This window comes from Rhinolophus ferrumequinum, chromosome 17 (genome assembly GCF_004115265.2).
Source record: "Rhinolophus ferrumequinum isolate MPI-CBG mRhiFer1 chromosome 17, mRhiFer1_v1.p, whole genome shotgun sequence".
NCBI classification, from domain to species: domain Eukaryota; kingdom Metazoa; phylum Chordata; class Mammalia; order Chiroptera; family Rhinolophidae; genus Rhinolophus; species Rhinolophus ferrumequinum.
The window spans coordinates 37,221,639-37,248,918 of record NC_046300.1 but is presented as its reverse complement, the minus strand read 5'-3'; the positions used below and the strand labels follow the sequence as shown (position 1 = coordinate 37,248,918).

At 42.8% G+C, this 27,280-nt stretch overlaps 1 protein-coding gene across 2 annotated transcripts; it reads right to left on the bottom strand.

Annotated features, from left to right (window-relative positions):
• Positions 1-314: 314 nt before the first annotated feature.
• Positions 315-27,280, bottom strand: CLDN18 (claudin 18). Of its 2 annotated transcripts, none has more exons than XM_033133081.1 (5): positions 20,758-20,978; positions 5,297-5,461; positions 4,557-4,674; positions 1,414-1,524; positions 315-506 (listed from the first exon to the last, which is right to left on the bottom strand). In XM_033133081.1, exons 1-5 carry the CDS (start codon positions 20,975-20,977, stop codon positions 335-337), a joined length of 786 nt encoding a protein of 261 aa, XP_032988972.1. In that variant the 5' UTR covers position 20,978; the 3' UTR covers positions 315-334. The 2 variants fall into 2 exon arrangements, with proteins under 2 accessions (XP_032988972.1, XP_032988973.1); XM_033133082.1 differs by lacking the exon at positions 20,758-20,978 and adding an exon at positions 27,061-27,280 and having other exon boundaries at positions 335-506.

The following is a 27,280-nucleotide window of genomic DNA, read 5'->3' as shown; positions in this document are numbered from 1 at the left end:
GAGTCTGATTAAATCATCCAAGGGTCTGATAGGAACTCAAACCACATTCTATCGTCAGATTCGGAAGGTTATATTACAAAAAAGAAATAGAGGATCGGAAATGTAAGCTATTGCCTCTTATTTACATCTGATAACTCAGCTGTTTTTGATGGAGCATTTAGAAACAGAGACATGTGGCCAAGACCATCTGGCCTTACTACAGGTGAAATCAAGGCTTTCCTAACTTCCAACCATGAGTCAAAAGCAATCAGGAATCAAGGTAAAATTTCCTTTTTTGGGGGACTGAGATCTCCTGGGGGGGTTTCTTCTGCCCATGCCAAGGTGTCTTGGAGTACTACACGTAGTCATACTTGGAAGGATGAGATTGTACTTCGTCCTCTGTGCGGGCACCCCCATCATATATCTTCTTGTTTTGGGTGCTGGGCCCAAAGCCAGTGCTAGCCTTGAAGCCTCCATGCTTGTAGGCCACATTGGGACCTGAGGCATGATAAGACACGGCTTTGTAGCTGAAAGAAAAAGAAACATTCCATGACGATAGATGTGTTTGGCAGGAGGAAAAGTCACCTCATTTACCCTGGAATGTCTCAGTTTCGGCACTGAAAGTCCTTAGTACTGGGCAAACTAAGACAGTTGGTCACTCTAGGCTATGGGACAGTGGTTTTCTGCCTCTGCAGTGGAGCAGAATTTCTTGCTTTGTATTAGAGCTGGTAGTTAATGACTAGTGAGTTCCCTCTGTTAATCAGTTAAAGTGAACTAGAAACAATGTTCAGGGGGAACAAGTTTATGCCAAAGAATCATAAAATTTGTGAGCTGGAAGGTGCCTACAGGCAGCCCATCTCCTCTAATCTGCTCAGTGTAGGGATGAGGTAAGAGAGGTCCCGAGAGGGTAAATGATTTGTTAGAGGTCACACGGCTAGCTAGCAGTAGAACCAGACTGGGCTCTAGGTCTTCTAACTCCAGTCCACTGATGGAGTTACAGCAGGCTTTCCCAGCAGCAGGACTGCTGACATTTGGAATGCTGCTTCTTTGTTGTGGGGGCCTGCCTGTGGATTATAGGGTGTTTAGCAACACCCTTGGCCTCCACCCACTAGATGCCAGTATTACCTGTCCCCCCACACTCAAGTTGTTAACAATCAAAGTGTCTTCAGATGGTTCCAAATATCCCCTTGGGGACAAATTGCTCCCAGCTGAGAGCCCTTGAATCACAGACTATTGGAGCCAGAGGGAATCCACGTGGATGTTTTTTCTCTTCAAATAGGATCACACCTCGGCTCCTCATAAAAGAGAAGGTTCTTGATCCTTCAGTCAACGATGTTATTCCATATACCTACGCTGATGAGTCTGGCTGCAAATTGTACATCAAATAACGAACTCGGATCAAACATCTGATTGCATTGGGGTGGGGAGACTCACTTGGTTTCCTCAGGCACCAGGCCCCGGCAGGCAATGCACATCATCACACCTCCAATTAGCGTGAGGCCTCCAGCGACCCAGCCCACAAACAGAGCCGAACCGAAGGTGTACCTGAGTAGGGAGAGGATGGCTTTGAACGCGGTTGACTCAACTCTCCAGGCTCCACCCACTGCACTGGGCCACGTGCATCCTCTCTGTCCCCACTTTGGATTCTACATCTATCCCTGCCAATCCCCTCTGAACACACACTCCTTTGGGTCCCAGGCAACTGAATCAGGTGCCTTGGAGAATAGCACTGGGACTTACACTTGTCATCAGAATAGCAGGGGTATCTTGGGCTTGCAGGATCACTGAGGCATAACATTAACTATAAATCTCTAATCTCAGGGAAACATCTCAGGAAACCCCCCTCCCCTCCTTATTACCAAAGGGGAGTATCTTGAAGGTGTGGCCAGAGAAGATGTTTGAGAAATATGGAATCAGTCTCAAGTTATTATTTCTGAAGGAACTTTGGTCCCTTGAGTTCTTACTGTGGGCCAAGAAGCATTCATCTCACCTACCTCAAGTAATCCTGGCAACCATCCATGTAGGTAGGAGTATTGTCTTCAGAAAGAACTAAGTTGAAGTGACCATTTTACAGACGAGGAAATTAAAGCTCACAGAGGTTAATTAACTTTTCCAAAGACGCGGGAAGGACATGGCATTGCCAGGATTTAAATTCAGGCCACTCTGCCTCCACAGCCCTCACTATTAATCATTAAACTATACTATCCTCTGTGCACGAGGAACGAGGTCCCCTTCCTCAACTTAGACACTCTTAGTCAAGGTTAGCAAACTTATATACTTACCTGGGACAGGTAAGAAATGTAAATGAGCAAAGTGGTCTGCGTATAAGGAAATATTTCACTGTCTTAACTCTATTATATTGGGTAAAAACCATAAACATGTGATAATAGGCCTGAGAGTGAATGTCGAGTGTGAGCCCTAGCTAAAGGGCAGCTGCCTGTCATCTGCAGAAGTCGTTGCCACATGAGAATGAGGGCCCAGTGCTGCCAGATCATCTGATTTTTTTTTTTACAAGAAGGTGGCAATACAGGTGTGTGTGTGTGTGTGTGTGTGTGTGTGTGTGAGTGTGTGTGTTATGAAATATCCTTGTATCAGGTACGAATGGCTCTGCCCATGTCCCCTCTGTCCCTTTAACCATTTCTGAGTCTCTCCACCAGCTCCTGTGTTCTTTTACCTTTACCTGCTGGTCCCTCTGACTCTTCCTGGAGTTCTGGCTTGTTTCAGCCACTGCAGTCACTTCGCCCATGTGCACAGAGGCTGACTGGTGCCGAAGTATGAAAGTTTGGAGTTAAGACCCCACAGCTCCCTAGGATCAGGCTCAGTCCAAGACTTCATCTGAGATCATCCTCTTGCCTGTCCTGCTTCCCCCACGCCCTCACCAGTCTCCCATTCCTCAATGAATCAGTCACACATGGGTCCTCAGGATGTTTCTAAGTAACCCAACCTATGACACTTCTAATTTTTAAAAGTTGGTGATTAATTCAAGTTATAAAATGAAATGTTTAAGCTAATTCAAAACACTTTGCAAGCTGGGTACAGGATGAGGACAGACAGTTTATAGCTCTGATCCAGGGCTTAAGCTCTGCCAATGTTACATTCAACATAGCCGTGCAGAGTCAGAGGACAGGAGGAGGGGATACTGGGCCCAAATGGGGCACCAGGACCAAGCCCCATCAATTAACTGGCAAGATCTTTCTTGGCACCTGTGCTACCTTGTGTGACTTCTGGGTGGAGAAGGTGAGAAGACAGTAAGAAAGAGAAAAACTGCTGCCCATCCATGGAGGACAAAGTTTAGGTGGCCTCTCAGAACCCTCTGGTCTCAGTCTCAGGGCTGAAGTTGCCTGCCCAAGGGACAGGGGCAGGATTTAGGGACATGCCTTGAGAGAGTGATGGCATGCATTAGTGCTGGGTACCAGCTGGTAGGTGGCTCCTCTGGGCAGGGGCAGTGACACTAGGCACTTAGAAACTCTGGACAAGGTGGGCTCTTGTAAGTAGGGTGAACAACCATCCAGATTTGCCCGTGACAGAGGAGCTTTCCAGGATGTGGGACTTTCCATGCTAAAACTGGGCAAGTCCCAGGCAAACTGGGATGAGTTAGTCAGTTTTCTTCTAAGTTGCTCTTATAAGCAAGAAACCATGGGAGGACCATGGAGGTGGATGAGGGCAGCTATGAGAATCATTTCCTTTCCATCTTTGAAACAAAGCAAGGATATGGATGGGGACTGAAGTTTCAAGGAGCCAGAGAGCAAATGGGTTTATCACATCCTTACACCCTGTCTGTATCCCATGATGGTGGCTGGAGAAATCCCACGTATCTCTTCTTAGGCATAATATTTGTATTACTCTCCCAGAACATGATCCTTCTCCTTCAGAAATTTGCTGCTGCTTCTTGCTATGAGAAACATCCCTTTGAAGTGGCTAAATGAACACACGTGTTGGAATTGCTTTTCCATCTTTTAAAAGTTCTACCTTCCTTCAGACACCAAATTATAGTGGGGTTTCATCTCCCTCTGCTAGACCATAACCTCCATGAGAACTACGGCCTTGTCTTTATCCCCAGCACTCAGAACAGGTCCTGGCCCATAACAGGTGCTCAATACATTTATAGAATGAATGAATTAATGAAAGAGAGAAAGAGGCAGCGGTACAGGAGGAGACATTACTTTTCTCACCTATACTGCACCTTGCTCATTTCTATTCAAGCTTTTACCCGTCCCTAGCCAGGTTCCTGTCATGGACGGGAGATGTGGTTTGATGCTCATTTATATGCCTTGGTTAATAGTGCCTGTTTCATTGTCACCACAATGGGCCCTGTGTAAGAGTGTTAGATAAATACTGTGAACTGTCGCTGTATTTCAATGCAAATGTCAGATCAGCCTCAAGTCATATCACCAAGGATATTTCACTGAAATGAAGGTTAGAATTTGCAGATCATTGTTGATTTAAGATATGGCATGGTTGCCTCTGATAAATTTCAGCTATTTCAGGCACTGACAGTCACATTAGGCATATGTGTTTAATCGGATTTTTGCAACAACATTCACCATGGGAGCCTGAGACCTGGATTAGGAGGTTACCTGGTTTGAACAGTTTGCACCATCCCACCCATGCCGGTGAACATGTTGGCTGTAGACATCCAGAAGTTAGTAACCAGCATGTTGGCAAACACAGACACTCCGGCGATGGCACAAAGACCTGTGGACCAAGAAAAAGGAAGTTCCAGAGTCAGTTTTAAAGGGATCCCAATGTTTCTGAGGCAATATATGCTTAAATGAGTTTGGATGAGCGGGCTGCAGAATATTCCATTCCTAAAACAGATGGTCAATCCAAGCATTGATTATTGAATTCCCACTATGTACTACACACTGTACTAGGTGCTTAGACACTCTTACTTTACTAATTGTGGAAGATTTGTATATTCGCAGAAAGATTTTTCATGCATCTTGGGACCAATGATTAATAGTACAAATATCAGGGGACTGGCCCTTTGAAAATGTCAAGAGCTTTTCCCATAAAATCATTTTCTAGAGTCTTACCAAAATCATGCCTTTAGGGGTCGAATCACATGGCTACCTAAGCATTGGGAATCTCTTCTAATGAGATGGGTTGGCAGCTAAGAGGGACCTTAGCACTCATGATAATTCTGTAGAGTGTAACTGGGCCTTAATCTCAGATCTTGAATCTCAGTGTGAAACGCTGTGAACCATGTTCAAACTATGCTCGGTAGGGAGAAGAAGTGTTTCCTCTGCCAGAATGATGTCGCTTTGGCATTCCCAGAAGCACGTGTGAGAGTGGGAACCCCAGGCTCCTTGTTTACCTGAAATAATGAACATGATCCCGGAGGTCAGCGTCATTTTGGCCTTGGCGGAGTCCTCCATGCTACCAATGCGGATACACTTCAGGGCGAAGATGGACACCAGGATGCCAATGACGCCCAGGACGATCCCCACAATCATTAGGGCTCGCACCGCCTGCAGCATGGCTAAGGGACAAGGGACAAGATACAAGAAGACAGACAAGACCGCTTCACCATGACTGATCAGGCCCTGGTTTAAAAAAAGCAAGCAACCACAACCAAACAGCACCAAACTTCTGAGAAATAGCAAGTCCAGAAACCGTGAACCTTGTCATTGTCAAAGGATGTGGAATTGTGGGAAGTGCAAAACTATTGCTTATACAATCCTCTGATTGATGAAGGGCATGCATACAGATGTGTGTAGAATGAGACAATGCTGGACAGTTGGAACTGGGAGCGTCAATGGAATTGATCTATTTTAATTGCTCATTTTTTTCAATTTATTTATTTTATTTATTTTAAGATTTTTATTAAAATATAGCTAACATAAAATATTATTAGTTTCAGGGGTACACCATAGTTATTCAACATTTATATACCTAAAGAAGAGATCACCATGATAAATCCAGCAACCATCTGACACGGTACCATGCTATCACAGTATTATTGACTGTATTCCCTATGCTGTACGTTACATCCCCATGACATTTATTTTATACATGGAAATTTGGACCTCTTATTTCTCTTCAACTTTCCCTGTTTTAAATTTTTTAAATTACAGCTGACATTCAAAATTATTTTATATTAATTTCATGTGTACCGCATAGTGGTTAGACATTTTTATAATTAAAGAAATAATCCCCCCGACTAATCTAGTACTCACTTGGCACTCTACATAGTTATTACCATATTATTGACTCTATTCCCTGTGCTTTACTTTACATTCCCATGACTATTTTGTAACTACCAGTTCGTACTTCTTAATCCCTTCACTTTTTTTCACCCTGCCCTCCAACCACCTCCCATCTATCACTCCAACAAACCTAGTACCCATCTGACACTATACATAATTATTACAATATTATTGACTATATTCCTCATGCTGTACCCTACATCCCCATGATTACTATGTAACAATCAATTTGTACTTCTTAGTCTCTTTCCCTTTTTCACTCACTCCCCAACCCCCTCCCACCTGGCAACCATTCAAATGTTCTCTGTATCTATGAGTTTGTTTCTGTTTTGTTTGTTTACTTTGTTCTTTATATTTTTGTTTATAAGTGAAATCACACTGCATCTGTCTTTCTGTGTCTGACATACCACACTAAGCCCAACACCCTCCAGGTCCATCCAGGCCACCACAGATGGCAAGAACCCGTTCCCTTCTCTGGTTGAGCAATATTCCATTGAATATATGCACCATCTCTCTTTAACCATTCTTCCATTGACGGGCACCCAGGTTGCCTCCGCATCTTACCATTGTAAACAATGCTGCATGAACATATGGATAAATGTGTCCCCTCGAAGTAGCAGTTTGGCTTTCTTCAGATAAATACCCTGAAGTGGGATTACTAGGTCCTTCTTTGTCTGTTGTTATAGCCTTTGTTTTAAAGCCTATTTTTGTCTGGTATAAGTATTGCTACTCCAGCTTTATTTGTTTTTTTTTCATTTCCATTTTCATGAAATATATTTTCCATCCCTTTACTTTCCCTCTGTGTGTGTCTTTCAATCTTAAGTGAGTCTCTTGTAGGCAGCATATGTAAGAGTTTTGTTTGTGTAAGAGTGGAGCATTTAATCCATTTATATTGAGAGTAATTGTTCATAGACATGTAGCTATTGCCATTTTATTATTCATAATTTTGATTTTTTTTCATATTAAAGAAGTCCTTCTAACATTTCTTCTTATATTGATTTGGTGATGATGAACTCCTTTTGCTTTTTCTTGTCTGGGAAGCTCTTTATCTGTCCTTTGATTCTAAAGGATTGTTTTGCTGGGTAGAGTAATCTTTGTTGTAGGTTCTTGATTTTCCTCACATTGATTATTTTGTTCAAATCCCTTCTGGCCTGCAAACTTCCTGTTGAGAAATCATCTGACAATCTTATGGGATCTCCCTTATAAGTTATCAGTTGCCTTTATGTTGCTGCTTTTAGGATTCTCTCTTTGTCTTTAAACTTTGCCATTTTAATTATAATGTGTCTTGGTGTGGGCCTGTTTGGGTTCATCCTGTGTAGGATTCTCTACACTTCCTGGACTTGTATGTCTATTTGCTTCACCAGGTTAGGAAAGTTTTCAGTCTATTATTTCTTCAAATAGGTTCTCAATCCCTTGCTTTCTCTCTTCTTCTTGTGCCCCTATGATGCAAATGTTGTTATGCTTGATGTTATCCTAGAGGTCTCTTAAACTATCCTCATTTTTAAAAATAATTTTTTCCTTTTGCTGTTCCAATCAGGTGTTTTCTGCTGTCTTGTCTTCCAAATTGCTGATTTGATCTTCTGCTTCATTTAGTCTGCTGGTAGCTCCTTCTAGTGCATTGTTCATTTCAGTTATTGTATTCTTCACTTCTGACTAGTTCTTTTTTTATGGTTTTTATGTCCTTTTTTATGCTTATTATATATCTATTGAAATTCTCACTAAGTTCCTTGAGCATACTTATAACAAATGTTTTGGTCTCTATCTCTGTTAGGTTGCTTATTAGGTTGCTCCATTTTATTTAGTTCTCTTTTTCTGGGTTTTTTTTCTGTTCTTTCATTTAGGATGTATTTCTTTGTTTCCTCATTGTGGCTATCTCTCTGTGTTTGTTTCTATGTATTAGGTAGATCTTCTGTGTCTCCCAGTCTTGCCTGGGTGGCCTTACGTAGTAGGTGCCCTGTGGGGCCCTGGCACAGTCTCCCTAGTCACCTGCTCTGAGTACTCCAGGAGTGTCCCCTGTGTGGGTTGTCTGTGCCCTTCTGTTATAGTTGAGTCTTGATTGCTATTGGCACATCTGTGGATGGGATTGACCCTCAGGCTGATTGGCTATGGGGTTTGGCCCCCGTCCACATTTTACAGGCTGCTGTGTGGGAGGTTTGCTCCACTGAGTGGGATTCACTCCAGTGGGCTCTGGTGCCTGTTGAGACAATCCTTTGGGTGTACCACTTGTGGGGCTAATTGGGTGGTGCTCTGCTGTGGTCTGAAGCCAACCTCTAAGTATGTTGGTCCTGGGGCCTCTTGTGAGGGGCTCCTGTGCAGGCACATGCCATTCACTGTCTGTGACTGGCTGGGCTATCTGGTTGGAGCTACAAAGCAATCCTCGGTTGTTCACTGCCTGTGCTAATTCTGGAGGTGTGTGGGAGAGGCCACACTGTGAATTGAGGACAGCTGGCACCAGTGCTGGGCCTGGGATAGCTCCACAAAAAGTCAGGACACCCCGAGTCCTGCTGCTACCTGCTGGTTCCCTTAAGGATCAGCACCTGATAAAGCCTAATGTGGTACACAAGTTGGATGAGGCAGGGTTTTAGGGAGTCACTAGAGTGGGAAGAATTGTGGCGAACAGATTAATGTAGGCTCTGGTTTGGTGCCAGTGCTGAGCCTGGAGCTACTCAGCAAAAGTCTCAGAGCACACAATGGCCAGCTGCTGTCCACCAGGGTCCTGCAGATTCCAATAGTTTTTTGATAAAGAGTGAAATGTGGGTGGGATTGGCTGCTCTTGGAGAAAGTGCCTCAGATGTTGGGCAAGTTGGATGCTGCGGGATCCCAATGAGTCATCAAGGTGGAGCAGCAGAGCTCACCAGACCAATCAAATTCAGATTTGGCTGTGTGGAGGCGGGCTCAACATAGGAAAGATGGTGCCCACTTGCCGGCTGCATGGGAGGAGGCTCCCTCACGGGAAATGGCAACTATCGTCCAGCCCTTGCGCTGAAGGCACACACTTCAGTCTGACCCCGTATTCCTCCTATGCCCCCTGAGTTACTGTCCTTCTGCTGGAGCCCAAGGTGAGTGTCTGCGAGTGAGATTCTGTGCCTGGGCCCTTTAAGGAGATGTCTCGGTTTCCCGCAGCCTTTCATTCCACCTGGATGGCTGGAATCCCCACTGTGTTTCAGGGCTAGATGTTGTGCAGAGTGCCCTTCCTGGCACCAGTACTCTGGGCTGAGGAGCCTGGTGTGGGGCTGGGGTCTTTCATTCCTCTGGGGGGAACCTATCCCTTCCAGTTCTCAACCACCACACGGAGGTTTGTAGCCAGCTGTTTCTCGTCTCCATCCCTCCTACCAGTCTCAATGTGGCTTCTTTATATCCTTAGTTATAAAACTTCTGTTCAGCCAGACTTCAGATGGTTCTCCAGGTTGATTATTCTATAATTTAGTTGTAATTTTAATGTGTTCATGAAAGGAAGCAGGCGTACGAATCTGACAATTAAGTTCGCAAACTTGTTGCAATGATGTTGTTAACCTTTTTTTTTTTTTGATATCAGAGGGATTATTCATTATGAATTTGTACCAAGTGCACAAACAGTTAACCAAGTTTACTATTTAGAAGTTCTGAAAAAGCTGCATGAAAAAGTTAGACGACCTGAACTTTTCACCAACAATTCATGGCTCTTGCATCATAACAATGCACTAGCTCATATGGCAATGTCTATGAGGGAGTTTTTAGCCAGTAAACAAATAACTGTATTTGAACACCCTCCCTTCTTACGTGATCTGGCCCCCAATGACTTTTGTCTTTACCCAAAGATAAAGGAAATATTGAAAGGAGGACATTTTGATGACATTCAGGACATCAAGGTAATACATTGACAGCTCTGATAGCCATTCCAGAAAAAGAGTTCCAAAATTGCTTTGAAGGGTGGACTAGGCATTGGCGTCGGTGCAGCTTCCCAAGGGGAGTACTTCGAAGGTGACCATAGTGATATTCAGAAGTGAGGTATGTTGTACTTTTTCTAGGATGAGTTTGTGAACTGAATTTTCTGACCTTGTAGTGTTTATATACTCTGCCATCTTGGATCTCTCCTTCCAATTCTTCATTTTAAAGCTTGATATTCTGGGGTCCAGGAAGGGAAAATGGCTTAAATAAAGTAACATTAAAAATGATTGATAGAGCTTGTAGTAAAATTGGGTTGCTTTTATTTCTAGCACAATCATTTTTTCTTTCCAGTCTTTCCATGTGGGCTCAATGCTTCATATAGTTGTGTTCACTTTAGGAAAACCCAGTATTCATTTATGGCATATAAGGAAGTAAAGTCACTAAGTGATATACCAAAGGCACTGCAGTTTTGTTTCTTTCCACAGGGATTACTAAGGTCATGGTGAGCTATAGGTTTTGGGTATATATAAAAAGATTACCATCAATCTCAGGCCTTTCAAAACTATCACTGTTTATTAACAGTTCCCTTTTCAGGAATCATGGAAGCTGTAGGTCCTGCTGGGCTCTATTGCAGTGACCTCCCCTCCAGATATATTCAAATTGGTTTCTAGGGTGTCCTTAGAGTGCAGTGGCTCATCTCAGCAGTTATGACCAGGCACAGGGATGACAGTAATTAACAGGGCAGACATGGTCTGCCTTTATAGAGCTTCTACCAAAGTGGGGAAAGACAGTCAGCAAACATATCCACTGCAAGCGTAATGAATTTTACAAAAGAAAGACAAATGTGTCCTTGGTGTCTTCCAGAAGGAAAGGCTCCTAATGTGGGTAGTTATGGTAGAGTGGGACTGAAGAACTGTGTGAAGCAAAGCAGAAAGCTCCGTCCTACTCTAGTTGTTATAACCAATTACTGCTTTTGATTGAAAGCTATTAGGGGCTTTTCAGACATTAAAAAATTTAATCCACAAAAAAACCCCTGCAATGTAGGTAATATTATTACCTCTATTTTATAATGAAAGAAATCGACTTAGAGGTTAAGGAACTTATCTAAGGACACATAGCAAGGGAAAAGTAGAGCTGGGGTCAAACACAGAACTGTCTTAAAATGGTTACTTTCTCATCATAGTGCATTGCTTTGAGGTATATTATCCTGGAAAAATAGGCAGAGTTCTGGCTATCATCAAGGTACAGGGATCTATATGTAAGGTCTTAACAGAGTGCGTCCTCCATATTTGGAGACTCAGCCATAAAATGTCATCCTTTGAAATGATGCTAAGAATATATAAAGGAATATTCTCCAAATATCACCTCAAGGAATAACCTGTTCCGGGAGATTATTTATAAATGTGATTCTTGAGACAGGGGAGTCCTGGGAGGGAATTCTCTCCAATCTCTTCGGGAAGATTTTCATCTCAAATATGACCTATATTAGTGGAACTGTGAGCTATTCACTCTAAGGTATATATCACAGAGCACTTTGTCATGATGGAAGAATTGATGATCGATGAAATATATTGAAAAATATATTGAAAAAGGAGAATTTGTTAAAGAGCCTCTGTAGTGTTGGAGGAATGGAGCCCCTTTTTCACCAGCTATCTCCTTGTCTAGAGATGATGGTATTTAGCTACTCTAGTTCTAAGCCACTGACCTCCATTCACTAGGTTCTGATTCTCTTCTCTCTAAAGGAACTTCTGATTTTAAATTTACTTCTCTGTTGGGAAGAGAATTCTACAAGCAACCATTATCAGTCTTAGCCCTATTAGTAACTATATTCCCAGGGTAAATGTGTTTGTTTATGGTGTGGATCAATCCTCTGGGATCTGATCATTCATTCCTGAGAGAACTGATAACATTGGCATCTTGGACTTGCAGCTGACTTCCGATGCTAGAACCATGGTGACCCCACTAAAGTAAAGAGAACTCATGAAGACCTTTGAGTGGCCCTTGAATCCACTCCTAATATAGGAGGGCTGTAGTGTGTCAACTATGTCCTTCAAAGCCTTGCGTGATTGCTTTGCTGGTCCCACAGGGCACTAGGAACAAACATCCTGTCCACTCCCTCATTAACAAATCCAAGCCTGTGTCATCTACTTGTGTAGTCATTTACACCTTCATGTATTCATCCAGAACATGCTGGTGTACTCTCATAGTCAAAAGTTAACACATTCATACACTTACCATCAATTAATTTATTCATTCAAGGATTTTTAAGTTCAAATTATCTGCAAAACTCTTTGCCAAGTGCTGTAGGAGGTATAAAGTTTTATGAGACATAATCTCTGCCTTCAAGTAGTTTACAACCTGGGAAGATTCTATGTTTACCAGAAATCCTAAACCTCAAATTTGTTTTCACCTTGGGTGTACTTTGGTTAAGTAATCATAATAGAACAACTTTCTGACAGTAGCTTGTGGTGTGGTTCTAATTCTCTTTAACACCCACATTATTAAGCTACAAGCCTGTGGTTCAGGACAGCTATGGAGAGAACATTTGTGGGGCAGCTCCAGACTTAAGGAAATATTCTCAGGACTGTTATGTGTGTGGATGTTACTACCAGAAAACTGGACATATGGGAATAGGAAGGGACTTTGACTTTAATTTCATCTTGTCCTCACGGGCTCTCATGAACTTCAGATCTACCCTAGAACCTGTTAGAGGTTTTAAAAAACTGTTCTAGTTCTGATATTTTAAGCCTTAAGCTATTCAGAGAAGCAAATCATTTGTCCCTTTTGAGGAGCATCTGGCAAGCATCTGGTTAAAACAATCCAAAACCAATCAACCACCCAACTAAACAACCAACCAATTAACCAAACAAAAAACCAATATTAACCAAGTAGAATAAAGGATGTTTCCACCTCATTCTATGAAAAATTGTGCTTATTCCAGGCTCTTGGCAAGGATGGTATCATTAACTCTCTTTTGATTGAGTGGTTCTAATATTTATTCCTGAAAACATTTCACATGTGTGCTGCAACTGTGGCCGTGGCTGTGGTATGTGATCCTCCCTGACATTGTTGGATGACATGGGATGGTGATGCTGGCAGGTGGCAAGTGAAAGCACTGTGGGCTTGCCTAATGTGGAGAGTTGCTGCTGCTGTGTCACAGGAGCCCTTAGGTACTGGAGCCCTGGCCAGCCTGTCTTGGTCAGCCATTGCTTCAGGTCTCAGATGTCCTCTTGCTTCTGCTGGGTCTGGTTTTCTGACAAGGCCTCATTTCTTTCCTGCTTTCTCTTGATTTCTGGATTTCTGATGAGCACTGGCACCTGCTTTGAACCAGGGGTCCACCCTGACCTTAAGCTCCTTTCCATTTCTTAGAATCTCCTTCTTGCTTACTCCTACCTCTTCCTTTTAGCCTGCAGCTGGAAAAGATACAACATTGTTTTATATCTTGTGGGGCTACTGTCAGAGTCACAACTCTGGGCCTGGAAGAAGGCACCAAGGTTTTTCCTGCTTTCCTCCTTGGTGTTCTTCTGAGAGTGGGAGCTGTGATGGGGTCAGGTGCCAGGAAGTGGGAGGAAATGTTCTCCACCACTCATTGCTATGTAATAATGAGCATGGAGATGCATGTTGGTAACCTGAACTTCCTTTCCATTTGGAAGATTCTACTATCTGGGATTCTAATCCTTTTCCATAAACAGGTAACAACAGAAACTGCTCCTAAAGGAGGTAGGTTTCCCTTTTAGCCACTCTGTCTCTTATTTGATATTCTGAGCAAGAGGCTTAGGCTTATCAGCTGATAACAGGTGAGTCAACCGGCTCTATAGATGGATTCCCTGCACCAAAGGTGTGACTGTAGCATTCTTTCCAATGAACAATGAGGAATTATCAGACCTGAAGGGTGGGCAGGATTCAGGGCTGACAGAAGCAAACAGAAAAATGGGAAGTAAGTGTTGCAAAATTTCTTAGTAGCTGAAGTAGCTGTGGATTGACAGGCAAGGTGCCTTTGGGTGTGGTTCCCAACTCTGGCTGCACCTTAACTAGCATCTCTTGGGGGAAGTTTTAAAGAAATATTAATGGTTTGGCCCTATCCCTAGAGATTTTCATTCATTTGTTTAATAACATAAAATTTCAAGGAATAATTGGGAAAACAGCCCTCAAGAGGGCTCAAGAGGGGAATTGAGTCGGGAATTGAGAGGAAAGAGTTCCCACTGGTTAACATTACTGAGCTGGCTGGAGGGTGGGCGTGGGGCTAATGAGACAACAAGTCACCAGGAGCCAAAGGCCTGGACCTGGGGCCTTTGTTGGGGATGGAGGGAGGGGAGAGGACACATACCATCTGGCAAATTTGGCCTTAGATTGGAGGTAGGAAGGGCTGGGGAAGAGTCCAAGGAGGACAGCCCAGAGGAGAGAAGACTGAGGTTAGGCCTCAGAGAAAAGGCCTTTCAGAACCAGGTGGAAGGCCTGGAGCAGGGGTGTCCAAACTTTTTTCAACGTTTTTCACCAAGGGCCATATGCGGTAAAATACACACACAGCCGGGCCACTCACTCTAGGTGAAGTACGTATTGCCTCACCTGGTTTATTTAAGTCAACTAAATATGTTTTTGGAATTTGCTGTGGGCCAATTAACAATGGCTCATGGGCCGCAGTTGGCCCGCAGGCTGCAATTTGGACACCCCTGGCCTAGATTTTCCACAGATCTCAGAGAACCAACATGGAGGTCCTTTGTATCTTGTAAAATCCCGCAGAACGATTTGATGCCAGGTGAGTTGTTAGGCAAGTCATTTAACCTCACTGAAGCCTAGTTTTCCGTAACTCTGGAGTGGAATAGAGATGTCTCTTGCATAGAGATGTTGTGAGAATCAGATGCTACTTGACACCAGCACAGAACTAAGCCAGACTCAGTAAAGATCAGTTCCCTCCCCTTCCCTAAAAAGAAGTTATCTCTCTCCAACCCCGTATGGCTTTGGCTTGTACCAACTATGTACAAACCTGAATCCTCTGTGTGGGGATGAAATATACTGCATTTTGCCATGTATAATGTGTACTTTTTTGCCCAAATTTGTGAGGGAAAAATAAGGTGTGCATTATACATGGGTAGTACTAATTCCGTATCTATATAAATGTTTTTAATTATTTTATTTATGCTTATGAGTTAAAAGTGTAACTCTAGAACTCAGTAATGATATCCGTATGTAAAATAATACCCTGGAATATGATAATCGATTTTATTGAACTTAAGACAGACTTGCAATGACGACGAGTTCTTGGCCTTCTGTGATGTGTAAATATCATAAATTTGTTACCGGTACATAAAATTTCTTGTACCATAATATGTTAAAAAATAAACACTAAAATTCCTTTATAATACCAAAAACAAGTACCTAAATGTACACAAATAAAAATTTGAGTTAAAAAATTAAAACGGAAGATTTTCTTTCCCTGAAAGTCTGGGCCAAAAATGTGGATGTGCATTATATATGGCAAAATACAGTAGCTGAGAATTTGAAAGAGCCATGGCTGAGGGAGTGTGAAACGCCACAGGGGAAGAAGATTTGAGAATAAAAGGAAGAGAAAGGCCTGGAGCTAGGTAGGGGGGGGATGATCAGGGGAAGTGGACTCAGGATCAGCTGGCCAGGAGCAGGGGATGTGGCTGACAGGTGAGGCAGGGGAGGTGGCTCCCAGCCTCATTGCCCTTCCTTTTCATCAACTGCATAATTCTGACAATATGTGGTCCCACCGTGAAATGATGCCCCTCCAGTGACTAGCCCATGCTAGGGCATGATGCTGTGTGGGTGGCTGTCCTGCTATCAAAGCAACAACCTCCACAACCACAAGCTGAGGTTCTCATTCTCATTCTTATTCTCTGGTCAACATAACTTTGATCCTAGGGAAATCAGGGCAAGCAGCCTCGTTTTAGGTACAGGTTCTCTTGGGCTTTGTGGATGTGTCTGTCCTCAGTTCTCTGTGGGATCTCTTTCAATGTACAATACTGTGTAGACTTTTATTACAGATATTTGTTCACAAATTTAAAAAGGCTAAACATGTCTCTTTTTGAAGAAAGGGAACGCAGCTTGACTAAAAATCAAGAGGCTCCCCTAGATCTCATTTCAACTTTCTAACTAACTTACACCTTTATAACTGACTCTACCTTCTGGGACCAATTTCTTCCACCAGATGTTGGGGAAACACAAGCTGGTTTCACAGCATCATGAGCGTTAGACTTTATGTGAAACAGTCAGCCAGTAGCGAAAAAGAAATAAACAAGGCAGCTCCTTTAGAAAGGAGACTTAAGGGCAGTTTCACTCTTAATGATTTTTGCTTTAGATTTTGTACAATTGTTCTCTGGGTTAAATGTGGTTTCATTAGAACCTCTCATGGCTGTGTGTATAAATCTGATTGACAGCTTGATGGGAAACTCCCTAGCTCTCCAGGGGCTGTTGTTTTTGCACATTGAGATAGGAAGGGGCACAGGTAGCCAACTGTACAAGAAAAACCAAGACCAGCCCCTGCAAAGGGGCCGAGAACCTGTGAAGTGCTCAGAGCGCGGGTGGAACGAGGACTGGGAAGGAAAAAAAGACCCTAACTAATTTTTACTTTGGGTATTTAGATTCATAAAAGGTGTTTGATTTTGGAGAAGTAAAGACATCTGGAAGATGAAATATCCTGTTTGAGATCTTTGGGTGGTATAGACATGAAAGTAATGATTTAATGACACCAAGAGGCAGAACTTGAAAATGGGTCACAGAGCACGTTCACAGACGGGGAAAGCGAGGTCAGGAGATATAGGTGGTCGAGTTGTGCCCTTGATCCGAACTCACCGGCCTCTAACCACAGGACCCTGCCATTGCACCAAATTCAGTCCAAATATTTGCAAACACTTTAGAAAAAAATTACTTGACTGTGATGTCATCGTGGAACCAGGGACTTGAGTTTGCCGGGTCTCTTTGCCTCCTCTCCACCTGCTCATTGACTGCTGCCCTTTGCTTTTTCCTCCCACTGTCTCGGGGTGGGGGTGGGGGGAAATGGGAGTTACACAAAAGTCCTCCACTCCTTAAACGTATTACTCCTAACTGTGCATTGTTCATAATATTGCCGTAAATGGGCCAAGGCGCTGATATACTCGGCTTATGGTGCTCAAGCCCAGGCCAATTTCTTCAATTCTAAAGGCAGCCCTTTCTAGCTGGAACAGGGCCTGAGCATGGGGCAGGGGAAAAGACAGGCTTGGGAGTCTTTCAGCCTGTGTTCATACCTTGCTTCTGCCATCTTCTGTCCATGGAGCTTTGGCATATTACCTTGGCCCCCTCTCTGAGCCTTGGTTTCCACTTTTGTAAAAATAAAGGCAATACATATTTCCCTCTATTGTTGCAAAGATTAAAATGGACAGTTGATATGTAGTCTACTAACTGGTAGGTGTTTTTATTTCTGGGCACTGTCCTTGGAGAACTACATGCTACACTGACTGGAATGCAGTGAGAGGGAATCTTGGGCTATAGATTATAGCTGGTAATATATTGGTGAACAGTCCTGCTACCAACGCCATTTAGTCTATCTGTAGGTTACATGATACAGCTAGTTGAATGGAAGTAAATTATTCAATGGCTGCAAGTTCCAACTAACCAAGATACATTTTTCTTAGATGAATGAAAAGTGAGATTTTGCAAGAAAAGAGTTTTTACTTAGGAAGAATTCAATACTTGGTGATTAGTATGATTATTAACTGAAGTATTATAACGGTATCTGCCTCATGCCTTTATAGCACTTTAAGGCTTACTTCTCTGCTCTAGGGGGAGGGTGGTACTCCTGTGGGTTCTAAGTCAAAATTAAACTCCAAAACTTTCCATTTCTATCTCCAAGCATTTTACCCAGCCTCTCTGCTTCAGGTCTCTTTTCCCTACGCCCCTTGTCATGCTCAAGAAAATGCTTTTAGCAGATGTTTCTGATGACTGAGTGCCTTCTAGATGCAAGGTCCTGGCTGGTTTCTGTTATTCCTTTCAGCTCCCTCGGGGGCCTCACAAGTATCCATATGCCACCCTGTGGCCTCCTCCGCTCTGTTGGCTTCATCTCCCTCTGTTGCTGCCTTCAGCTTTTGAGTTTCTTTTCAGCTTTTTCCCCTTGGTAATCCTCTCACCCATCTCTTACCTCAGCCAAATCTTAAGTCATCAAACCAATATTTGCATTTTGGGGCGCCAATTTACGTTGCAGTCACTCCTGCTGCATGAGAACTAGGTATTTTTAAATCCACACTGTTCTCCAGGGCCATAAATTAACAATAATTTAAAATATCTCTTTTTCTGCAAACTCAATCCCAAGAAATGTCTTGCCTGGCTTTTGGTGGAATCCTGTTCCTCTGACCCAGATGGGCAGGGCTGGGGTATACCTCTGTGATAGCTGCCTGGAGCTTTTCAGCTTTTCAGATTTGTGAGCAGTGTCACAAAAGGGAATATGCTCAAGGCTCTCAGAGTGCTCTGGGTTTGGTACAGAGATTTGTGGCATCTAATTCAATTTGGGGATGAGAGAAGGCTTCAGGGAAGAGGTGGTATTTGAGCTGGACCTCACTTACAGGAAGATTTGTGGAGATGGTAGTTGGGGTACCTCTGACTAGAAGGGCAGCATTCAGACTGTGGGAGCAATGGGTATTGAGGACCAAGCTCAAGTATAGTAAATGAACAGGGAGAAGCATAGGCTGGCAGGGCAATCGTAAGAGATAGGTCAGGAAAGGTAGGTGAGAGAGGTAGGAGGGCATGGGTGGCAGGCTGTCATGTCTGCACCTCAATAAGCTGGGAGTGGGGAACAACAGAAGCTGTTTGCATTTTAAAATATCTAGGGAGATGAGAACTAAGAACTGGAAGTTGGTGATTGGAACATTCTGCCCTACCTTCTGCCATAGTCAAAGGAGCAAACACTCTAAAGAGATGAAGGATAGAAAGTAAATTTAAAAAGGCTAAGAGTGAGAGGTGGTAGAAAAATTTAGTCTTTTAATTTGGTTGTCAGTGACCCAGGGAGAGAGAGAACTTGACAATGACCAGAATCAAGAGAAAATTTTTCAGGAAAGGAGGATATAAGCATAAATGAGAAGGTGAGATGAAAGAAACGAGAAGCAGAGGGGCTGATCAGCCGGGACGACCAGACAGGATGGTGTGGGGCCTTCAGAACTCTGGGGGAGAGGGTGGTCTTGGACAGGAGAGAGGAAGGGATCCTGTTCTGCAAGGAGCAGAACTGTCAAGGGAGAGAGGGCTCAAAGAGGGTAGGACCCTCTGGTAAAATAGGAAAGACAAATGAGAGTGGCAGCGATGGGGTTTGGCCATTTAGGAGCATGGAAATATTTGGAAGGATAAAGAACGAGCAAGAGATTGATAACGTGTGGTGGGGCCGTGGGAAGAGGTTACTGAGCATGAGCTCATGGGATGTCATGCCTTAATTTTGAATCTGAGGTCAATCTTTTTGCTTCATTAAAGTTAGGTGTAGCTAGCCACTCAACCATCCACATTCTTGCATCTCCTCTCTTCTGACCTCCCCACTCACACTACAGCATAATCCCTCCTTCCTGGGATTTCTTTCTTCCATTTGTCTAGGTTCTACCTTCCCTGCTTCCTGAAGTAGGTCTTTCACAGCGTCTGTGGTCCTATTAGTCCTGCAATACGAGTGGCTTCCAAAAATGGAATAAATAACCCATTCTTCTACTCTGTTACCCATCTTCTGCTTCTCTATGAAAATTGAGATGAATTAGTTGAATCACTTTTCACAGTTTCAATTTCAAGGGCTTCACAGGCTCTTAACAGTTTCATGCAAATTTATTTCTATCTACCTGTTCACAAGGTATTTCTTTCAGAGAGGTAAAACCCAACACTGTTTTTTTTTTTCGACACCAAACTCATATCTTGGAGCCACTGATTAGCTTGACCTTTTATTTATTTATTTAGTTAGTTAGTTCTATTTATTTGTTTTTAAATAATACGAGTAGAGCTCCGTAATACCCAGAATGCAAAATTTCTATGGTGCATATTTGAAATAATTATTTGTATTAAAAGCAGGCATTTAACTTAGTTCATCTTCAGGGGTGAAAGGATATCACTTTTATAATTATATTCTGATATTATTATAATATGATTATAATTTTATAATTATATTCTGCCATTCATTGTTTTTTAGGAGTGCGTACCATAACTTCCCAACACAAATGCAGAAAAAGACTATAATTTAGTGGATATATATATAATATATATATATATATATATATTATATATATATATTTGGCACCTACAGACTCTAACTTTTCAAAGAAAAAGTTAATTGAATGGAAAATTAAATAAGAGCTCTCCATAAACTTTTGACTATAAGAAAATGCCATCCTCCTTCCTTGTTCCCACATATATGCAGGCAGGAGCAAGTCACATGCACATACATGCACACGATTAATTTTCTCCTTCAGGAACAGTAGTCTATACAACAGACCCATCCTTTTCATGAGCTGCTTCCTCACTACCTATTCCTTTGACTTGAGTGTGAATTCTCCAGTTTTCTCTCATATGACTATCGCCCTGTTTGACGTGGGGCCAACTCTTCTTGTTCACACCTTGTATTCTGAGCCAGTGCTGCAAGGGTCACACCCAGAGGTGGGAGCATGGCTCAGTTCCTACAACGATTTCCAAAGCCCCTTCCTGCCCTGCCCTGCCCTGGTCCAGCCCTTGAGTTCTGCCGGGCGCCTACCTGGAAGGCCCAGGATGGTGAAATAGGGCCGGCACTCCGTGAACCCTGAGCTCTGTCTCACGCAGCTCTGCCAAAGCCCTTCGTACTGGAACACGGCGGTGACGGGATTGTCATACAGGTCCTGGGTGCTCCACATGTCCATCCCCGTGGCAGCGATGCAGCCCGCCAGGCCCAGGATGGACAGGAGGAAGCCCACCACTTGGCATGCGGTGGTGGACATGGCTTTAGCCCTCTGGCACTCTGACCGCGGCCTCAGGACCAGCTGCCACCTTCCTCCTCTGGAAGGTGCGGGCCTACCGTGCCCGAGGGGAGCTGCTCTAATCAGATGGTTTCCCTCAGCGCTTGGTGTTTGCTCACAGTGTTTTCCTTAGATAGTTTAGTTTCACTCTTGGTTCAAGGGCATTATTTTTTCATTTGTTATGGAAGCGGCCCCAAGAGGCACTTGTCCTGCAGAGTTGCGCAGGCCCAGCTGGTTTGAGAGCAGAGCGGGTTGAGTGGACACCCTCCCCCAAGGCCATGCCAGCCTCCCCATCCTCAGCTCTGGCTCTGCCAGGAGCATGCCATCAACTGGGGGGAAGCTGACGTGTCCAGAACAGCTGGGAAACCCCATGAGCCTTTCCTTTAGGCTTTGCTCATCACAGAAAACCACTTGGCTGACTTCAGTTAAAAAAATGACCCTGGGAATCTCTGTCTTAAACCACATCTTCACATTTTCTCCTCACAACTCATAAACCATATTTCACTTACATCTTTCCATTTTAATCTTACAGAAATTGGTAGGGCAGGTATCATTATCCCCCACCCCCATATTTTTTTAGGGGGTGAGTCAAGTGAAGTATAAATAGGTTAAGGAACTCCTCCAAGTGTCTTCAACCACAGATGCTTTAAAATGGCAAAGGTGGAGCTCCCACCTCAATTTCCTCTCTGGTGCTCTTTCTCTATTTCCATATGGAGTGTCAGGGGCAGGCAAAGTTGCCCCTGCTTTTAACAACAGGAAGCCAAATCCTAGAGATAATACTCTTGTTCCACATGTATTGGAACTGGGATGAGAAGCGAGTCATCCTGTTGACCTCCATCTCACCCTTTCACTTTTTCAGCTACAAAAACCACGTGAAGACCACATGGCAGACAAAGAAGTTTCCAGAAAGTCCAGAAGAGAGACCAGGGCTGGCTGGTCCAAAGGCCTTGACATGGTTACTGAGAGACCTAGGATGTGCCTTTGACACTGTCGCTAACACGCTATGTGCTGGGTGATTTGGGGAAACTGCTCAGTCCCTGCAAGTCACAGTGTCTTCATCTGTAACATGGGGACTGCATTCATACACTTCAGAGCCCTATCAAATCTCACACACTGTATTCTTCTACGTTTTGCAGAAGTTTTCACGACAATTGGTAAAAATAACAGGAATGATATAATCATGCAAAAGAGAAACTTGACCGAGATCAGCCATTGCATTCGGTCCACACAATTTGATTTTGTTAGAGAATTGATCAACCCGCAACTTCCTAGGGGTCATGTGTGTCTTGCCTCTGAAGTCAGATACATTTTAATTAGAACTTCCCTAAATCTGTATTTTAAGACCTTGAAACACACACACACCCACCCCCCTCCCCCCCCACACATACCAATCTCTAACCTGTATAAGTTCTCCAGGAAGCAAGTGCATGCATCTGGACATTTCAACGTTATCTTGGGTGCACCCAGCCACCACGCCCATGCTTTTATTTCCAGCAAAACAGAAAGCAAATATGGAAGATCTCCCTCTAATTTGAAGGGAGGCAACACTCTCCTCAACCTCACACCTTGCTTTAGGTTCTGTGATCAGTGTTAGTAGAGAATGAAGTATGAGCCAGGAACCTCCCCCCAAAAGAGAGGAAGAGGATTATATGATTTCAGGTGAAATAGTGTTGGTGACTGTATTCTCTGAACTGAGCTAGAAGGCGAAGTCTAAAAGGTGAGGAGGGGGCAACTAGAAAAAGTGACTGTGGTCTCTGCTGGACAGGGATTGACCAATTAGATTGGAAAATGTTGGAATAATTCAGGAATGATTCTGCCACTGTTTTTATGGACAAAGTCCATTTTACTCTTATTTCAACCAAGAGGCAGGCTTTTTATTCATAAAGAGATCTATGAGAGTTTGGTTTCCAGTTATTGATTTTAAGACATTTTGTCTGAAACTTCCCCCAGTACATTGACCATAATATCACCAAAATAGTAGATTGAAAATGGAAAAATTGAAAAAATAGGTTATTACAAGTTATTCTCACTCCTAGCAGTTTTCCCTATGGTTTCCCTATGCAAATGTTCTTAGGCAAAATTTGAGATGGGGAAAAAAGTTATTCAGATAATAATGAATGAAGCTTTGTTTCTTGTCTGAAATGGTGACAGTCTTTTTGGAAGAAGGAAAAGCTGATTTTAAAGGATAAACTAAAGCTACCTTTACATAAGCAGAATACTGAATGAGTAGAGAGAAATTATAAGTTTACACACTTTTTAATGTGAAATAAATATTGACATGTTTTAAAACATTTAGGAGATGAGTTTTTTTTACTTCCTGGTAAGTTTTTTGTGCTGTAAAATGAGGGGAACATTGCTTTAGCTGTCACTGCCAAAGAGTGAATGGGGTCCACAGAGGAAAATGTGGCTTCCTCGTTCATGGCAATAGGTTTTGTTAAAATACATAAAATGTATCTCGAAGAATACTGATAATTCATGGTCTGATTATAATGATATGTAATAATAATATACAATAATAATACCGATACTTCATGATCTGATTCTGTTTAACAATACTGTATGCGGTTGGTACAAATTTGTTTAGTCACCACTAAAATGGAGCAAAATATTTTGCTGACTTCTTAGGGGAAATCATCCCCATATGCAGGTATAAATATGGTTCTGGCAGTGCCATTTCAGGTTCTAAATTTCCAGGAGCTTATATTATTTTACTGATATTGGAGAAAACATTTCCTCCACCTTTTCCTTACCTCTTTTTAGGAATATTAATATAACACCATCTATGGTAATTAAGCAAAAAATGGTAGTCAAATAGCAGCATAAAATAAAATAGGGGAGGAGTAAAATTAGTATACAAGCAAGACAAATAATTGATACATATATTAATTTAAAAATATATTACCACATTGTATATCCCTAATTTCTGATTCTACCTTTTGGTGCTCATAATAGAAAATTTGAAAGTAGAGACAATTTTAACAAATCACTCATAGTTTTAAATATAGACAATGTTTGGAATGTTTCCTTTTTATCCATTCTCTGTATATAATTTTTACCTGGTTAAGAGATTATACAATTTGATGTTTTGCTTTTTTCACTTAATTGCATACATGTGGAATAAAAGCTCCTTGTAAACCTCATTTAATATATTTAATATTAAACATTTAATTTGATGAGTAAAATAGTATTTTCATATGAGCATATTAGTATTCCATTATATAGATGTGCTATTATTCACCTAAACAGCATATATTCTTTTACAGTTAGATTATACCTCTGCCTTAGTTTTTCTGTATCAAAAACAATGTTATGATGAACATTTTTCAGACAACTCTTTGCCAGAATTTATGATTACTCCTTTAGGATAGTCCTAAGAGTGGAATTAAGATGTCAAAGAGTGTGAACTTTCAAGTAATCTTTTTCATGTAGAACCAGATTTTTTTTCTATGAATTTTATTCCCAGCAGCAGTAGTTGAAAGATCTTGTCTCACTATAAACTTACCTACATTGTCATTTTTTTAAGTTATACACAATCAGTTGTTTTAATTTGCATCACTTTGGTTACTAATGAGTTTGAAACTTTTTTAAACAAATATTTAGGAAGCGCTTGTTTTTTTCCTTTTCTTAAATTGTCAGTTTGTTCTTCTTCCTCATTTATGTAATGAAATTGTAGCACTTTTCCCATCAACTTATATGAACAATTTGTTTGTTAAGGATCCTAATATATCACTATGATTACTAACAAGATCTTTCCCATGGATTATTTGCCAGACTTGGGTAAGAGGTGAGGCTAGGAAAGTACCTCTGCTTTGGGGATTTCTGTTTGGGGTCAGGATTGATTTCTATTTTGAGTCTGAGAGTCGTAGTCCTTGTTAGGGCTACGAACTGGGGCTTGGGTGCAGGCAGGACAGGGTTTGAGCTCTGGCTCCATCTGTATGTGACCTTGGACATGTTACCCAAATTGAGTTCCCTTGTTTCTAAAAGGGAGATGATAATACCGTTGCCCCTAAAATAAAACCTAGCGGGACAATCAGTTCTAATGTGTCTTTTGGAGCAAAAATTAATATAAGACCCGGTATTATATTTTATATTATATTATATTATGTTATAAAGACCCGGTCTTATAGTAAAATAAGACCTGGTATTATATTATATTATAATATATTATATTATATTATATTATATTATATTATATTATATTATATTATATTATATTATACCCGGTCTTATAATAAAATAAGACTGGATCTTATATTAATTTTTGCTCCAAAAGACGCATTAGAGCTGATTGTCCAGCTAGGTGGTTTGTACAGGTTACACAAAACACTGTAAGGCAGTTTACTCAAGTGTTAGTGCCTGATTCATCATTGTTTTTTGCCCTTTGTGAAGCAGTATAAAGCCCTCAGATGTTACCCAGGTGCTCCATGTGGCATAAGGTCAGCCCTTGGCTGATCCTCTCCTTCATGGTCTCTAACTCTGCATGGACCCAGGCCAACCTCGGAGAGATTTTGGGCATTCTGCCTTTGAGGTGAGGGGGAATCCCATGAGCAGGTGGTTAGACCCGAGCTACAGAGGGATCTGCAGGACCTAGGGATGTGGGAGTTGCTCCGCCCTCCCTCCGGTCCCTAGTGGAGGGAGACTCCGCCGAACTAGCTGCTGGTCACCCACTGGCTCATGTTCTCCTGTTTATACCCAGGCTTTTCCTTTTTAGCTTGGCATTCAATGATCTCCATAATCGTCCCACATAAACCCTTTCCTTCAGCCAAGGTCATTATTTCATTTTCCCCCAAGCATGGGACACCCTCATGCCTTTTCCCAAGTTGTTTTTCTTTCTGTGCTGCTACCCCTCCAAATTCTCACTACCTTTCAAGGGTCACCTGTGGTTTTTCCTTCTCGGTGGAGCCTTTCCTAAGCAGTCCCATCCTCATCTCATCTCCTGCAGCCCTGGCCCTCGTCCTCACTCGGCACCTTGTCGTACCCAGCCTGGAGGGCACTTTCATATTTTAGGGGTACTAAGCCCACAGATTTCTGAGGCTGTAGTGAGCTGTCCATCAACAAGAATGGAATGTCTACCTTTAGACATGAATCACTCACTGTACGGTTGATGTTTTTACTTGTTACCTTCTGTGCATGTCTAAATCTTGACCTTGTCAAATGGCAAGTGTCTGGATGGGGAAAGCCCTATTTTCTATTTCTGATCCTCCTTACAGTGCCACCTGAGATCAGTGCCCCTCTCAAGACTTTGATATATATTTACGGAAGGAACAAAAAACTGAAAAATAAAAATGACAAGTTTATTCATTGCCTAACTCTGTTACCTGAGTGAAAGACACTTTCAACTTGTTCTACTCTTAAGACCTGAATTTTTCTTCAAGTTATAAAGACCATTCTACTAAGCAAACAAACACACAATTGTCCTGTGGCTAATACACCAATCTGGGGAGGTGGGCGTCACAGCCCGCACCTCTGTCCCCATGGCAGAGTTCATTTGCCACAAGAGGCCTCTGTCCAGAATGCCCTGGATCTGGTTCCATGTGGCCAATATTTCTGGAGGTCAGGAGCCTGGAGCCACAGAGGACGGGCCCACCTGGCACACCCGAGAGTAAATTAGCTCGCAGTTCTTTCTCTCTGGCCCCTTCTGATGCCCCGTTTCTGTTGCTACTACATGCTTAGGCTTCCCTGGAAGTTGGGACCAGGCATACGGGGGCCTGCGGATGGATTCAGTTTCCAGTTCAGAGACAGGGGAATCTTGGGGCTAAAAGAAGAAGTGGTTGAAGTCTGGTCTCCTGAGTCCTGTTCCTGTGGGTGATGGAGACTCAAAGCCATTGTTCACATAGCAGTTATCTTTAAAAATGTGCCTCTTGGGGAGTATTGTACGATCTAGTTAGGGGGGCAGGAACCCTGACAGCTCCAGACAGCTCCTGTCCCTAAGGTTCCCACACTCCTGTTCCTACCGTGGTGGTGGGGGCTGTTGCTCCTCCCTCCCCATCGTCGCTCTGTGCCTCCATGGTGCCTCAGACAGAGGCCCAGTGTTCCCTGACAGCCTGCCAGGCACTGGCCCTTACCTGGCAGTCCCAGCAAGGTGAAGTAGCCCCGGCACTCGGTGAAGCCAGAGCTCTCCCGGACGCAGGAGCGCCACAGCCCTTGGTAGTTGAATACAGCTGTCACCGGGTTGTTGTACAAATCCTGGGTGCTCCACTGGTCCATGCAGGTGGCGGCAATGATGCCTGCAATCCCAGTCAGTGAAACCACGAATCCCAAGCCCTGGCAGGCGGTCACGGCCAT

Coding starts and splice junctions, on each gene's coding strand:
- CLDN18 (XM_033133082.1), bottom strand. CDS start 27,280: ATGGCCGTGACCGCCTGCCAGGGCTTGGGATTCGTGGTTTCACTGACT. Junction 1,525..4,556: donor GTGCAAACTGTTCAAACCAG/GTAACCTCCTAA, acceptor CTCCCTACTCAG/GTACACCTTCGGTTCGGCTC. Junction 507..1,413: donor CTGGTGCCTGAGGAAACCAA/GTGAGTCTCCCC, acceptor TTTTTCTTTCAG/CTACAAAGCCGTGTCTTATC.